Source organism: Protopterus annectens, chromosome 7.part1 (genome assembly GCF_019279795.1).
Source record: "Protopterus annectens isolate FY-2018-M chromosome 7.part1, PAN1.0, whole genome shotgun sequence".
Taxonomy (NCBI): domain Eukaryota; kingdom Metazoa; phylum Chordata; order Ceratodontiformes; family Protopteridae; genus Protopterus; species Protopterus annectens.
In genome coordinates, this window is record NC_056740.1 from 447,487,759 (window position 1) to 447,503,086 (window position 15,328).

The 15,328-nt window shown below is 45.8% G+C and overlaps 1 protein-coding gene across 2 annotated transcripts in view; it reads right to left on the reverse strand.

Annotated features, from left to right (window-relative positions):
• Positions 1-15,328, reverse strand: part of LOC122807819 (store-operated calcium entry regulator STIMATE-like) — a 792,354-nt gene that overhangs the window by 123,006 nt on the left and 654,020 nt on the right. Inside the window, exon 7 of one of the 2 annotated variants that reach the window (XM_044078907.1) lies at positions 311-457. The exons of the other annotated variant lie outside the window; for it this stretch is intronic. Within the exon in view, the coding sequence (XP_043934842.1) occupies positions 311-457 (147 nt within the window). The remainder of the gene's footprint in view (positions 1-310; positions 458-15,328) is intronic. 2 annotated transcript variants of the gene reach the window in all.

Genomic DNA, 15,328 nt, shown 5'->3' on the forward strand with positions numbered 1-15,328 from the left:
CGCCTGCATTCCTAGTATACACATCCTCCCAGAAATCAGTGCCCTACCATGACCCCGGTGTGCTCTTGTAATACAGATGAAGCATCATGTAATACAGATGAAGCATCAGAGTTTGCTCTTAACACATCACTAAAACCTGCAGTTGCTGCTTTATTGTATCCCACGGCTGTAGTCGGTTTACTGTACCCCACAGCTGCTGTCATTAATTTACTTTACCCTACGGCTGCATTTGCTACTTTACTGTCTCCCACAACTGCAGTCGCTGCTTTACTGTCCCCATGGCTATGATGCAGTTTGAATTCCAACATACCTCCGATTCAGACTCATCATGTGATGCAGCTCTTCTGTACCGCACTTTGTTGCCGTTTCTGGAGTCCTGACTTCCATTCTCTTCTACCTTCGCTTTCGTTTTCGCTTTCTTCATGAGGAAATTGTCTACCACCCAGAACATTAATGCCTGTCAAAGGTACAACACAAATAAACGATTTAAAGATAAAAATCAGAAACATTCAATACCAAAGACAAATTAATTCAACCCATACATCAGTGGACCAGCTACTCTAGACAGAAACAGTGTGATGCAAGATCTAGATGTTTGAGCCTCATGTAGAAACTGAGAAAGTACAAACGTAGGAACTTATCATAACATAGATGTCCAAGGAGGATCAGTATTGCAGTATAATTCTTACTGGCACCTCTGCCATAGAATGCCCAGCTTCCAAAGCTTAGCACTTTACCACTTTCTAGAAAGATGCCTGAATCCCTGGGTGTTCAGTACATTCCCAATATAAAACACGTGTCTGCCTGCACCTTTCTTTACATGTTACCAGTAGGATAGCTACCCCTACCCTGTTCCTTCGCATGGTCCTACAAAAAAGGGTTGGATACTACCACACATCCCCCATACAGAAGGTTTGGGCTACCAGGGATGAGGAGAGACTGTATTCCTCCATGAAGGAGGCAAAAGGGATACAAGGATAAAGAAGGTGATTCCCACTCCAGCCCTAGGGAAGAGGAGGAGACAGTGGAAGAGAAACCTGTACTGCATCGGTGATCCAGATGAACAGCTGCTATTGCAATATTCCAGTATCTTGTACTGCGATGTTCCTGTATCTTGTACTGCGATGTTGCAGTATCTTGTACTGCGATGTTCCTGTATCTTGTACTGCAATGTTGCAGTATCTTGTACTGCGATGTTGCAGTATCTTGTACTGCGATGTTCCAGTATCTTGTACTGCGATGTTCCTGTATCTTGTACTGCGATGTTGCAGTATCTTGTACTGCGATGTTGCAGTATCTTGTACTGCGATGTTCCTGTATCTTGTACTGCGATGTTCCTGTATCTTGTACTGCGATGTTCCTGTATCTTGTACTGCGATGTTCCTGTATCTTGTACTGCGATGTTGCAGTATCTTGTACTGCGATGTTGCAGTATCTTGTACTGCGATGTTGCAGTATCTTGTACTGCGATGTTGCAGTATCTTGTACTGCGATGTTGCAGTATCTTGTACTATGCTCCCCATATGGATAAGTGCTGTAATAACCTTAACTACTGGGGGAAGTCTAGAGCTCACAAAGAATGGGTGGTGAATGGCCTGGATGATATGAGCTATAAAATGCCCTGTAGGATGGCAGTAACAAACCCATCCCTTGCCCTGGGGGCAAAGTCTGCACTGTAATGTTTGGAAAAGGTATGGAGAGAAGTTCAGGTGGTAATGTTCAGAATGGCCTGTGCATTTACTCCTTTAAGACCCCTGTAGCTGCTCTCCCTCTACTATTTCACATGACCTTCTAAGTTCTTCCAGTGGTGAGTGTAGCACAGGGCAATACACTGAGATAATTACTCAGAAACAGTCTATTCAGATACTGGATTCATGTCTAGATTGTCTGTAAAGGGCACAATAAGTTGAGCTGAGGTCCTGATGTCCACCCATCCAATGATGTGAGATCATGCAACTCTGAGAAAAGCCCCATGAACAGTCATCTTTTGTCTGTGTCCCACAACTACGATTAGTAGTTTTGTCTAAACAGTACCTTGGTTGTGTATGGATATGGAAGGAGTGCAAAATTCCCTCACCTTCATTTGGGGGTGAGGAAAGAAAAGCAGGCAGCTGTGTGGCCTGCTAAGTGAAAATTCAGTGACCTCCTCTGTCATAAAAGGAAGGGATGGTCCTTAGGCTGACCTTATTTTTGTGCACATTGAGCTTTCAGTCCTGATATACGTCTAGCAGTTTTCTGAAACAAATTTCACGGGTACAGAAGTAGCTGGTTCAAAAGGTGGCTATATAAACTTTTTTCTGGAACAAAGTTCAGATGTTGTATATAAGCAACTGCCTTCCAAGGTGGTCTCAAGTGTGAAACTTCATACAGGAAATGTCTGACTTACTGCAGGGAGGGCAGGAGTTTCTACATGCAAGCAGGATGAAATGTCTGAAACGTACATTCATTGAAGCATAGGCCAACCCCGAGTTGAAATGCAGACATTTATATTAAAGAATCGTGAATACTGAGGATGAAAGAGGGTCCCGATTCATTTTCTGGGACCAGACTAAGAACCTTTTCCATCCAGACAGGGACATCTTCCTGGCCAGAGGCTTCCTAGCCTCCTCAATAATGTCTAGTGCAGGGCTAAATCATCCAATCTGTGAGCTGTACAGTCACACCGGTATGTACAAGGGCCCCCCTAGTATAAGGCTAAATCATCCAATCTGCGAGCTCTACAGTTGTCACACCAGTGTATACAAGGGCCCCCCCAGTATAGGGCTACATCATCCAATCTGTGCGCTGTACAGTCACACCGGTGTATACAAGGGCCCCCCTAGTATAGAGCTAAATCATCCAATCTGCGAGCTGTACAGTCACACCAGTGTGTACAAGGGCCCCACTTGTACAGGGCTAAATCATCAAATCTGCGAGCTGTACAGTTGTCACACCGGTGTGTAAAAGGGCCCCCTTATTTTCTGTGGGAAGGTAAAGCTGCATAAGCAATGTGAGAGACTTAACCTTTAACACATACATGAAGAGGGACAACCAATGTATCCTGAGCCACAGCAGTGGTATTAAACACCTCAGGTCCCTTCTCCTTTGTGTTTTACACCACCCTGAGGAGGAGGAGGATCATAGAGAAGACAAGCAGAGACCACTCCCACCATCAGGAGAATGCATCTACTGCCGAAGCATCTTTTTGTGGTACACTGGAGCAGAAACTGTTTTCACTGCTTGCTGCTTGGAGAAGATACCCTGCCTGTGAATTATCTGAAGGGGGAGATTGCTGTGCAAACATCTATTTCTGGGCAGCTGCAGCTGATCTGCTCAGTTGGATGGCTACTGAGTTCAGCTGTGATGGAATGCAGACTGCCTGTCATTTGGGACTGAAGATTTCTCTCTTTACTAGTCATGTTCAGCCTGCACAGAAGGTAAGGATGAGTCTCCTGGGCATGTTTATGTATCACAGCACATTTGTTTTGTCACTGTCATTTTTCCCCACACAGACTTTAAACCCTCGAGTGCAAGGACTAACACAATAATTTCTACCACACTATGTTTCTTCCCCTTGAAATGGCATCATTCATCCTAGACTTTGTAGCCCCTTGAGTGGGCCATCGAAGCTAGGTCTGTAGCATTTGTAGTTAGGGTCTGAGTATGCATTTGGGGGTCTATGAGTGTGCATTTGGGGGTCTATGCTAAACACATTGACTGGACCACCACTGTAGTTCCTCAGGGATAAAGGGTACCATCAATATCACCTCCTCAGTTTTTCCACAGTAGACGTCAGATATTTCTAAGGTACTAGTGATAATTTTAAATATGAAGCCCCATCAAGGATACCATGAAAACAGTAGCTACCATGTAACCCAGTGCACTTAAAAATTAAGTAAAAATGACAGATCTTCTGGGCCACGTTCTGGAAGTACAATGCAAGGAATTCCTGAGGGATAAATACCCTCTGGCTGCTGCAGTGCAAAACCCCCCTCTGTACAGGGAATAAGAGTCAACACAGGAACACGAATAAAAAGACTAGATTTAGAGAACAGTTTCTAGAAACCTGCACAGTCCTTTCCACCTTTTCCTGAGACTGTGCCTGAATTAAGCAGATGTTCAGATAAGGATAATTGTCAATGTCACTGGTTCTGTAATAAGCATTTACTGGAAGCAGGTACTTTGTAAACATCCTGGATGCAACAGCCTGACCAAATGAAAAAAGTAAACTGGTACCCCTCCCCCCACTAAAATCTGAGGAAGCATTTGCGGTCCCTTTTAACTGTAATATCTTTGAGGTCCAGGTTCACCATCAAAACTTGAGGAAACCGGATTGGGAAAAGGGCCCGCAGAGCTAGCATTTTGAATTTTCAGACCTTTGGACAGATAGTCAAGCTTGACAGGTCCAAGACAGGTCTCCAAGGACTTTCTTTTCTGGCCACTGGGAAGAACAATGAGTAGAACCCTTTGTTCTGGTGTTGCTTTGGTACCATGTCTTGCTAAAGGAGTTCCTCTGGGACTGGAAGTCCATTATTTAACTGGTCTCATGGTACTGGAGACTGCTTAACAACTTCAGTCTTAGGACCCATTTGTTACTTGTGCAGTCTTCCCAGTTTCTTGCAAACCTGGTCAACCTTCCTTTACTTTGGAGGGGTGTGGTAGGTAGTAGATAACATAAGATGGGGATAGGGTAGGAATAAAGGGGAAGGGATAAGCTCTAGATAGCCATGTCTGCTACCTTAGTGAGGTGTGACCCTATGAACCCTCCTTGGTTCCCTTCTGATCTACCTAACACCTTTTATGCTGGTTGTTTTTTTTTCATTTCACCTGCTTACCTTTACTTTGGCTACATAATGGTCAATTCTTGGTGGAGCAGTTTAGTCTTACTCAAGTATGGGGGGGTGATAAAGACATTTCCCACACTGTATGATCTTTCCCCCTTTTCTCCATCCTTTCAAGTGTTTACAATTTACGGACCCTTCTCAAGTGGTGCATTAAGGAAATGTGCCTAGACATCCTCTGGCAGCGGCAGACAGCCTCCTCATAACACATGTGCCTGGCATACCTCTCAACCATACTGAATTACTCGTTTTTTACCGAGTTTTGGGATCCAAATGAAGGGGTGCCATGATTCTCGAGTGGCACCCCTTCATTTCTGATTTTTTTCTTTTGGTTTCTTGATTATTTCAAATATCGCACTGTCGGAGCCGACGTCATCACGTGCGCAATGACGTCAGCTCCATCAGGGCTATCAGCCAGTCGGAATTGAGTTCCTTGAGCTCAGATCATCATTTTTGGCTGCAAATGTGAGCGGGAAACAGCAGCACTCGTTCGTTTGGATTTACAGCAGCGGAGGCATTTCTCAAGAGCAAATGCGATTTATCAGCACTCGTTTTGGATGTAGGCAGGGGAATGCAGCATTTTGGATTTACAGCAGCGGGAAATGCAGCATTCATTTCATCAGGTTTTGGGCCGGGGAATGCAGCACTCGTTTCATCGGGTTTTGGGGGGAACCAAGTGAAGTGGATTTATCGTTGGGGGATATCTTTGGACTCAGGTAAGAGTGTGTGTGTGTGTGTGTGTGTGTGTGTGTGTGTGTGTGTGTGTGTGTGTGTGTGTGTGTGTGTGTGTGTGTGTGTGTGTGTAAATGCCCCCATGTAATACTCCTGGTGGCTAGAGGTATTCAGGCTCAAACCCTGTACCTTTGTTACAGGGTTACAAGAGCCTAAAGTTCCTAGCCACCACCATTTCTGAGCTTTGTCTAGATTTTTTTGTGCTAAGAGTTGAGAGCTAAGCCTATGGTGAGAAGTGAACAGAATTTGTATCTCCCCATTATTGGCTTTGTTGTTTGTTCAGGTTTTTTGTGTTAAGAGTTGAGAGCTATGGTGAGTGAGAAGTGATAACTGAATTTGTAATCCCCCATTATTGGCTTTGTCCAGGTTTTTTGTTCTAAGAGGTTGAGAGCTATGGTGAGAAGTGAGAACTAAATTCACTAAATGATAGCCATTAAATTTGTCTTCTTTTTTTTCAGGAAACTCCTGATTTGGCATAGTGGTATATTGCTCTGACTGTAGTGCATAGGGTCCTGGGTTCAAGACTTGCCAGTGACATGCATGGAGGTAACACATTTTATTCTAGCAACTTTCCAAAATTATACAAGCAATGTTTAAAATGTGTCCCTGGTTTTTGACCTTTTGCCCCCAAAAAAAAAAAAACTGAAGTTGAAAATAAGTGTGAGAAGCGGTGCAAGATGCCTATGGCTTACACTGCTGTCATTCTATTTATAGTGTGGGTGTGGAAGTAGACTTTTATGATGGAAATGTTCTGAATTGGGCAGTTTTGTCATTACGGGTTCACGCATTTTGTTTCATTGCCTACAGTATAGCCTACTGGAAAAATGTTCAAACAATAAATTTAAAATGTGCTCTGTCTAAAAAGTGTGCTGTATTATACAAAGAATATAACTTAAAGTCAGGAAGGTGTATCAAAGAAATGAACACATATATGGTTTCTTGTTTTGTGTGCAAGGGGCTAATGATTTAAAAACAGCCCAAAGGTAATCTTTATCCACCACTGGCCAGATGCATTTTCTTTGGATGTGGTGTGGGTTTAAATGCTGTTTCAATGAATGTGAGTTTCAAGGGCAGAGAAGTTCCGATGCCAAGTCTATTTTCATTGTGAGACAGTATTGCTTTCTTTACCAAATGTCCGTTAGTGTTTTGTGCATTCTTGTGCTGCAAAATGTAAAAATAAAATCCAAATCATTGTTGAAGTAAAGCAGTATGCAAACATTAATGTTTATGGTAAATGGGAAGAAATCACCAGGTAATGGGACATTGGAATGGCTGCAGGGGGACTCTGGTCAAGGGTGGGAGGTTAGCGTAATGGTTAAGGTGTCTGCCTTACAGATACAAGGTACGGGGTTTGATTCTCACAGGGGGTAATTGGCTAGGCTTAAAATGGCCCGTAAGGGCAATTAGCCTAGTACTAATCTATGAACCTATGGTGCCATATTTCGGTTGTCTGTTCTTTAATTTGCGTTTGAATGTTGGTATCCCACAGTTCCATTGGACTGGGTGGGGTTGCGTAATTATGTATGCAAATTAGATGATAATCAGCATACAGCTTTGTACCTATTTTTCATGGGCCTTGTCCAGAGTTTTGATGTTTCCTGGTTGAGAGGTATGGTGCCTGGGCATCCTTTGGCAGGTGCCGAGGAGCCTCATGGTAACACATGTGCCTGGACATCCTCTGGGAGGGGGTGATGGGCCTCCTGATAACACATGTGCTTGGACATTCTCTGGCTGGGGCCACGGAGCCTCATGGTAACAGATGTGCCTGGACATAATCTGGATGGGGCCAAGGAGCCTCCTAATAACTCATGTGCCTGGACATCCTCTGGCAGGGGTGAGGGGCATCCTGATAACACACGTAACTGGACATCCTCTGGCTGGGGCCGAGGAGCCTCCTGGTAACACGTGCCTGGACATCCTCTGGCTGGGGCAGAGGAGCCTCCTAATAACTCATGTGCCTGGACATCCTCTGGCTAGGGCAGAGGAGCCTCCTAATAACTCATGTGCCTGGACATCCTCTGGCTGGGGCTGTGGAGCCTCCTGATAACACACGTGCCTGAACATCCTCTGGCTGGGGCCGAGGAGCCTCCTGATAACATATGTGCCTAAACATCCACTGGCTGGGGCCAAGGAGCCTCTTGATAACACATGTGCCTGGACATCCTCTGGCAGGGGGTGAGGGGCCTCTTGATAACACATGTGCCTGGACATCCTCTGGCAGGGGGTGAGGGGCCTCTTGATAACACATGTGCCTGGACATCCTCTGGCTGGGGCCAAGGAGCTTCTTGATAACACATGTGCCTGGACATCCTCTGGCAGGGGGTGAGGGGCCTCCTGATAACACATGTGCCTGGACATCCTCTGGCAGGGGGTAATGCATCTCCTGATAACACATGTGCCTGCACATCCTCTGGCAGAGGGGTGAGGGGCCTCATGATAACACATGTGCCTGGACATCCTCTGGCTGGGGCCGAGGAGCCTCCTGATGACACATGTGCCTGGACATCCTCTGGCTGGGGCCAAGGAGCCTCCTGATGACACATGTGCCTGGACATCCTCTGGCTGGGGCCAAGGAGCCTCCTGATGACACATGTGCCTGGGCATCCTCTGGCAGGGAGTGAGGGGCCTCTTGATAACACATATGCCTGGACATCCTCTGGCTGGGGCCAAGGAGCTTCTTGATAACACATGTGCCTAGACATCCTCTGGCTGGGGCCAAGGAGCCACCTGATAACACATGTGCCTGGACATCCTCTGGCAGGGGGGTGAGGGGCCTCCTGATAACAAATGTGCCTGGACATCCTCTGGCTGGGGCACAGGATCCTCCTGATAACACATGTGCCTGGACATCCTCTGGCTGGAGCCAAGGAGCCTCCTGATAACACATGTGCATGGACATCCTCTGGCTGGGGCCGAGGAGCCTCCTAATGACACATGTAACTGGACATCCTCTGGCTGGGGCCGAAGAACATCCTGATAATACATTGCTTAGATGCTACTCTGGATGCTGCATCTACCCATGTTTTCTAGTTGTTTAGCCAGCTGATCCATGATCTGGGTCAAGTCCAAATGTTCTGCCTTCAGTCCTTATCAGATGCTTCCTCCTCCATCTGGTAGACCATTTTGATCTAGTGTCCGACAGTTGACCATCCAGAAAGCAAGGATAGCAGCCATAAATACCTTCTTCTTAAAGCAGTCAAGAATTCTGCTCTCCTTGTCATTAGGAAGAGTGCTGGGAGATGGAACTATTTTTACCCCTTTTATGGATACAGTGACACCATTGCTAGATCGATTGTGGGGTTCTTCTATAAAAATGTATGGGACTCCTGGAACTTGAAGAACTATTAGACTTCATTAGGAGCAGGGTGCTGGGAGTTTTTCCTCAGAGGCAGCTAGGAAAGCATCCTTTATATTTCTGGAAGAATACTCACAGGTCTGGAGGCATCCAAACCCTACAGGCCAAAGTAGCATTTCAGGGCATCAGACCCTACTTTGATATCCCATTTGAAGCCTGCCTTCATTTTACAAAGGGTATCCCCAAATGAGGAATCCTCTGTGAGACGTAGAAGACATAGTGGCTTCAGTGTGTGACATCCTATGACAGCAAAAATCTGTTAAGTACAGGCCAGGCCTCCTTCCTCACTATCTGAGGAGTCAAGTCTCTCTCTCTCAGAGAGGGTTACCTCTTTCTCTTAAGACAGGAACTACTAGATACTGAAGGCTGATATACTGCTTGCTGTAGGTTCTGCAAAAACTGCATGAATCTTCAAGCCAAGGAGATCCATTCTTAGAATACAGTCACAGTTGGGAGGCCCACAAGTTACTTGACACCTAAGCAATTAAAAAGTGTTAAGTTGAATGGGCATCTTTGGTTTGGGTTTGTGGTTTCTTTTGTTTGGGGTTGCCACCTAGTAGGCTTGGTATTTATGATAGGCATTTCATATCCTGATGTTCCTACACTGGATGTCTTCTCTAATAAACACCAAACAAGTGCCATCCTGTCCTTGGGATAATATGAACCAGGCACTGGATGCAAGCTCCCACAGATGAGCTTACTGGTTGCCTTCATTGTGAAAGTCCTTGATTTGGGAGAGCATGTCTTGGTTTGAAGGCTGGAAGCCTTCACAGAGGCACTGCCTGAAGCATTGGATAATACAGGTGCATGGAAAAGGTTTGGGAAAGTGTCCTGCTGGAAGCCACACACTCAGGATGAGAAGGGATGTCATGAGGTCCACGGCCATATCCCCAGTGTTGTTTACCTCCTCTTTATACTTCTTTAAGGGGACACCTGCTACTGAAGATAATATGGCAATGCAGGTCAGATACATAAACCTCTTCATGTTTAGACAGCCCCAAAGGGAACATTCCTTCCTACTCATATCTGGGGTAAGGCCTGGCAAATGCTGCAATTCAGGATATAATGCTTGTGTCCCATGTAAAAAATACACTGGACATGACAGCTTGTGAGGAATGTGCTTGTTGCTTGCACACTTAGAAACTTTCTGCTGTCTGTACTTATGCTTGTAATGGTTCCCTAACATGGCATCTACCTGTACCAGCTCTGGAACACACCAAACTTTGGAGCCCAGATAAGTGGTTCTTCATAAGAACATAAACTGTTGTAAGAAATTAATAAAAATGGCAGGGGAGTATGCCTTCTCTAACCAGGGAGGCATGACAATGTCCCTAAAGGGGGGATCACCCAGTCAGTAGGGGAAAGGATGCTAAACTCAGAAGTCAGGCCTACTTTAGAAGAAGCCCTAGTGGTCAATATTAATGACAGTGTGACCCATATGAAGAAAATCAGCATAGTACACTTAAGGCCAAACTCTAAACTGGCATGCAGTACCAGTCAGCGTCAAGCTCAAGAATCAGGGATGCAGCTTAAAGAATGAAGGATAAAATCCTTAACTTACCTTAAAGGCTGATTGCATTTACAATCTGACAGAAAAGGGAATTTACTTTAGAATGCAGTTTCAGAAAAGCAGAACACCAAAGCTGCAATACTAAACATTTTGTGGTCTTAAACTTGGAGAAAAGCAGCTTTACAAGTTTAGCTTACTCAGTGTGTGGTTATGAAGCCACAAGGCATTCCATGTGTGAATGAGCCACTGTCAGCTGTTCTGTTATGACTTCAGTTTTATTTACAGTAAAGAGTACCAAAACTTGAGTGAAACAGGGGATGACGAAACAGCAGGCATAAAGGGACTCTGCTTACACCCAGGATATGGAGCTGTGACAAATTCAATCGATACACAAAGGAAACACAAATAGGAAAACAGAAAAAAGAATTGAATGAAAGAGGGGAACATAAAAGAAGAACAAAGAGGGGTTGTGAAACATAAAGAAAACAGGTTAAAAAGGAAACAAAGAAGAACAAACTAAACGCAAAGAAAAGAGGTTAATGAAAGAACATTAAAGAAAGTTGTAACATTAAGACCCATTCAGAAAACCGGATTCTCTTTGTAACAGGTAACTGAACCTACCATTGAACAAAACCCGGGCATAAACTATTAGGTTGATTTTTGCCATATTTGTTTCCTTTTTTTGTATATCCTATTTAATTTGGGATGCCACCAGGACGGTACGTTTCTGGGGCTAGTTCTGGGCCGAGTATCCACCAAGATCAGGACGGTACGTTTCTGGGGCTAGTTCTGGGCTGAGTATCCACCAGGATCAGGACGGTACGTTTCTGGGGCTAGTTCTGGGCCTACTATCCACCAGGATCAGGACGGTACGTTTCTGGGGCTAGTTCTGGGCCTACTATCCACCAGGATCAGGACGGTACGTTTCTGGGGCTAGTTCTGGGCCTACTATCCACCAGGATCAGGACGGTACGTTTCTGGGGCTAGTTCTGGGCCTACTATCCCCCAGGAGCAGGATGGTACGTTTCTGGGGCTAGTTCTGGGCCTATTATCCCCCAGGAGCAGGATGGTACATTTCTGGGGCTAGTTCTGGGCCTATTATCCACCAGGACCAGGATGGTACATTTCTGGGGCTAGTTCTGGGCCTACTATCCACCAGGACCAGGATGGTATGTTTCTGGGGCTAGTTCTGGACTTACTATCTACCAGGACCAGGATGGTACGTTTCTGGGGCTAGTTCTGGGCCTACTATCCCCCAGGACCAGGATGGTACGTTTCTGGGGCTAGTTCTGGGCCTATTATCCCCCAGGACCAGGATGGTACGTTTCTGGGGCTAGTTCTGGGCCTACTATCCACCAAGACCAGGATGGTAGGTTTCTGGGCCTACTATCCACCAGGACCAGGAAGGTACGTTTCTGGGACTAGTTCTGGACTATTTTTCTCCTACATCCTTTGTTAATTTAGTTAAGAGACGGTGGGAGTCCCAATTGTTTGGTAATTCAATTTTTTTAAGCAGCATGTTTTCCTCTAAAAGATTTGTGGACAATTTATTTTTCATCACTGACAATTCTAGTGAGGAGATTGAAAAGTCTGTTCCGGAGTTAAAAAGAAGTACAGATTTTTTTTTTTTAATTTTACTCTTGGCTGCATGGGAGAGAGTGTTCCTTATTTAGATATACTGGTCAGTCGTAACATGGAGCAAGGTATTTTTTCCCAATAAAATTTACATAAAACCTTGTTTTTCCAACAATTATTTATTTCATAGTAGTGCCTATCCGAACTTTATTAAAAAGAATATACTGAGAGGACAAATGATTAGGCTTTCAAGACTGACCACAGAAGAAATAAAAATGGAGGAATAAAAGAAAGTACAGTTGTGTACACTTACCATAAATGAAGATGTTCAAGTGTATTCACTGTTACAGTCATCATTTTTGGGTTATCCCTGGCAGGGTAGCCCTCGGACGGCCCGAATACCAGAGGCTTAGTATTTCTGCATCGGTTGCTGTCACTTCAGGACTGATGTCAGGTCGTCAGTAGTATAAAATAAGGCAGCCGTCGTCATAAAATAAGGCAGCCATAGTCATTTCATCAGTTTTTCTTGCCCTAACTGTCAGGAGCCCCCAAGTGGGAGCCAGGTTATGGTGGAAGAACACCACCAGTAGAAAGTAAATACCAAAAAGTTCCTTGTAAGGAGAGAGAGAAAGACGAGGAAGATGGAGGGGGGGATCAGGACTGCAACAGTGAATACACTCAAACATCTACATTTATGGTAAGTTTACACAACTGTACTATGTTAACCCGGGCCTCGAACGATCGGGTATGTATTTCTGTACTGTTGTCTGCATGTATGATTTGGCAAAATTTTACACCGGATGCCCTTCCTGACGCAACTCTCCCCATTTATCCAGGCTTGGGACCGGCACAAAGAAATGCACTGGCTTGTGCATCCCCAGTGGTTGGGTGGTGAGAGAGGACATGCAGGTGGTTGGTGTGACAGAGCAAGATACAGAGGACAGGAAGAAATGGAAACAGATGATCTGCTATGGCGACCGCTATCGGGAGCGGCCGAAAGAAGAAGAAGTACACAACTGTACTATGTTCTTTGTGTTTCACTGTTGCAGTCATCACATTTGGGTTGATTCCCAAAGCGTAGGACAAGGGTGGAGGCAGTCAAGGAGACTAGGGGCTGGCTAGGATGGCCTGCAAGACTGCAGAGGCAAACCCTGCCCTGGATTTGGAGAAGATAGGCAGGTGGTAATGCTTAGTGAAAGTGTGAACAGATGTCCAGGTGGCAGCCTCCAGGATGTCCCTGGTGGGGACTCCTCTGAAGAAATCTGCAGAGGTGGAGGCTGCTCTGGTGGAGTAAGTCCTGACCCCCTTAGGGGGATGTTTTCTGTGTTACTTGTAACTGAAATTGATTGAGTGTGCTATCCATTTGGAAATGATTTGCTTGGAGATGGCTTTTCCCTCTGCCCCTGCAGCAAAGCTAGCCAGTAATTGATCAGACTTTGTGAATGATTTAGTCCTGTCTAGATAGAATCTGAGCTGTTTGTGCACATCTAGGGAGTGCAGGATCCTTCCCCCCTTGTTTTGTGAGTTAGGGAAAAAGGTGGGCAAATGAATGGATTGGTTGAGAGCCACACTGGACACCACTTTGGGCATGAAGGATGGGTTATTCCTGAGGGAAACCCTGTCAGCATAGAAGATGATGAAGGGCTCCACAGCCATGAGTGCTTGTAGCTTGGAGACTCTTCTGGCTGAAGTGATGGCCAGAAGAAAAGCCGTCTTCCAGGAGAGAAATTTTAACTCTGCTGAAGATGCTGGTTCAAAGGGTGGCATGGTGAGCTTTTCCAACACAAAGTTAAGGTTCCAAGCTGGGGTGGCTACTTTTCTGGGTGACCTCAAGTTGCTAGCCCCTCTTAGGAACTGTTCGATCAGAGGGTGTGAGAAAAGGGGCTGCTCAGTATGGAAATGAGCAGAGATAGCAGAGGCATGAATTTTAATAGAGGAAAAAGAGACCACTGTGTAGCAGGTCAGCCAGGTAATCCAGGATGAGGGGCAGGGAGGGCTGTACTATATTGGCTCCCCTAGCCTGAATCCAGGTGCAGAACCTTTTCCATTTGTCAGCATAAGACTTTCTAGTGCTAGGGCATCTGGCCTCACGTATAACATCTAGAACCTGTTTACTGAGATTGACAGACTGATCAGTGGTCAGGGAATAAGCCAGGCTGCCAAACTGAGGGTCTGCAATTGGGGATGCATGAATTCTACTTCCCTCTGGGTCAGGAGGACTGGGGTCTGATTGAGATGCCATGGTGGCAGTTGGGACAGGCTGCGCAGCAGTGGGTACCAATGCTGATGAGGCCAGTCTGGAGCAATTAGAATTGTCCTTGGTAGTGGAGGAAATGCATCGACCAATAGACTGACCCAGGGAAAGGATAGGGCATCCACTTTCCAAGCCATGCAGTGATGCTCCCTGGTGCAGAACTTGCTGAGCTGATGGTTGGTGTGAGAAGCAAAGAGGTCGACCTTCGGGGTGCCCCATTTCTGAGTTATTAGGGTGAAGGTTCTTCTGGCTAGTTGCCAGTTGTGTGGGTCCAGAAGATTTCTGCTTAAGTGGTCTGCCAGAGAGTTTAGAGAACCTGGCAGGAATTGTGCTAACAGGTGGAGTTGCATGGCAGAGACTGTGTGCCAAAGGGTCATGGCCAGCCTGCATAGAGGATAGGAGTGAGTTCCTCCCTGATTGTTGATAAACCACATCACAGTGGTGTTGTCTGTTTTGATCAGTAGAGCCCCTGGGGAGAGGAAGGGGCCTGGAAGCTGTCAATGCATGCTAGACAGCTAACATCTTGTTCTGGTTGATGTGGAGATGGATTTGTTATGGGCTCCATTGGCCCTGTATGCATCTGCCGTCCAGGTGTGTACCCCAGGCATAGTCTGATGCGTCTGTGGTGAGGGTCTGGATGGCGGGGGTGGTGAGAAAGGTAGTCCCTTGTTATGGGAGCATGCTGTTGCTCACCACAGAAAATCTTTCCTTATGCAAGGTATCATTGGTATAAGAGTTTCCAGGTGTTGAGAGTGTTGACACCAAAGGCTCTTTATGTACCACTGATGTTTTCTCATATGCAGTCTGGCATGTGGAATGAGGAGAATGCAGGAGGCCATGAACCCCAGGGCTTGCAGGAGGCCATGAACCCCAGGGCTTGCAGGATTTTCCTTGCAGATAACTGGAGTGTGGTGGCTAGTTGAAAGCAGGCTGTCAGGTAAGTTTGCTTTTCTGGTGTAAGGAATGCCATCTGGGATGCTGTGTCCAGGCATACTCCCAGGAATATAATCCTTTGGGTGGGTACTAGTTGGATTTCTTTTCATTGATAGTGTACCCTTGGGAGGTCAGTAAGGACTTTACAA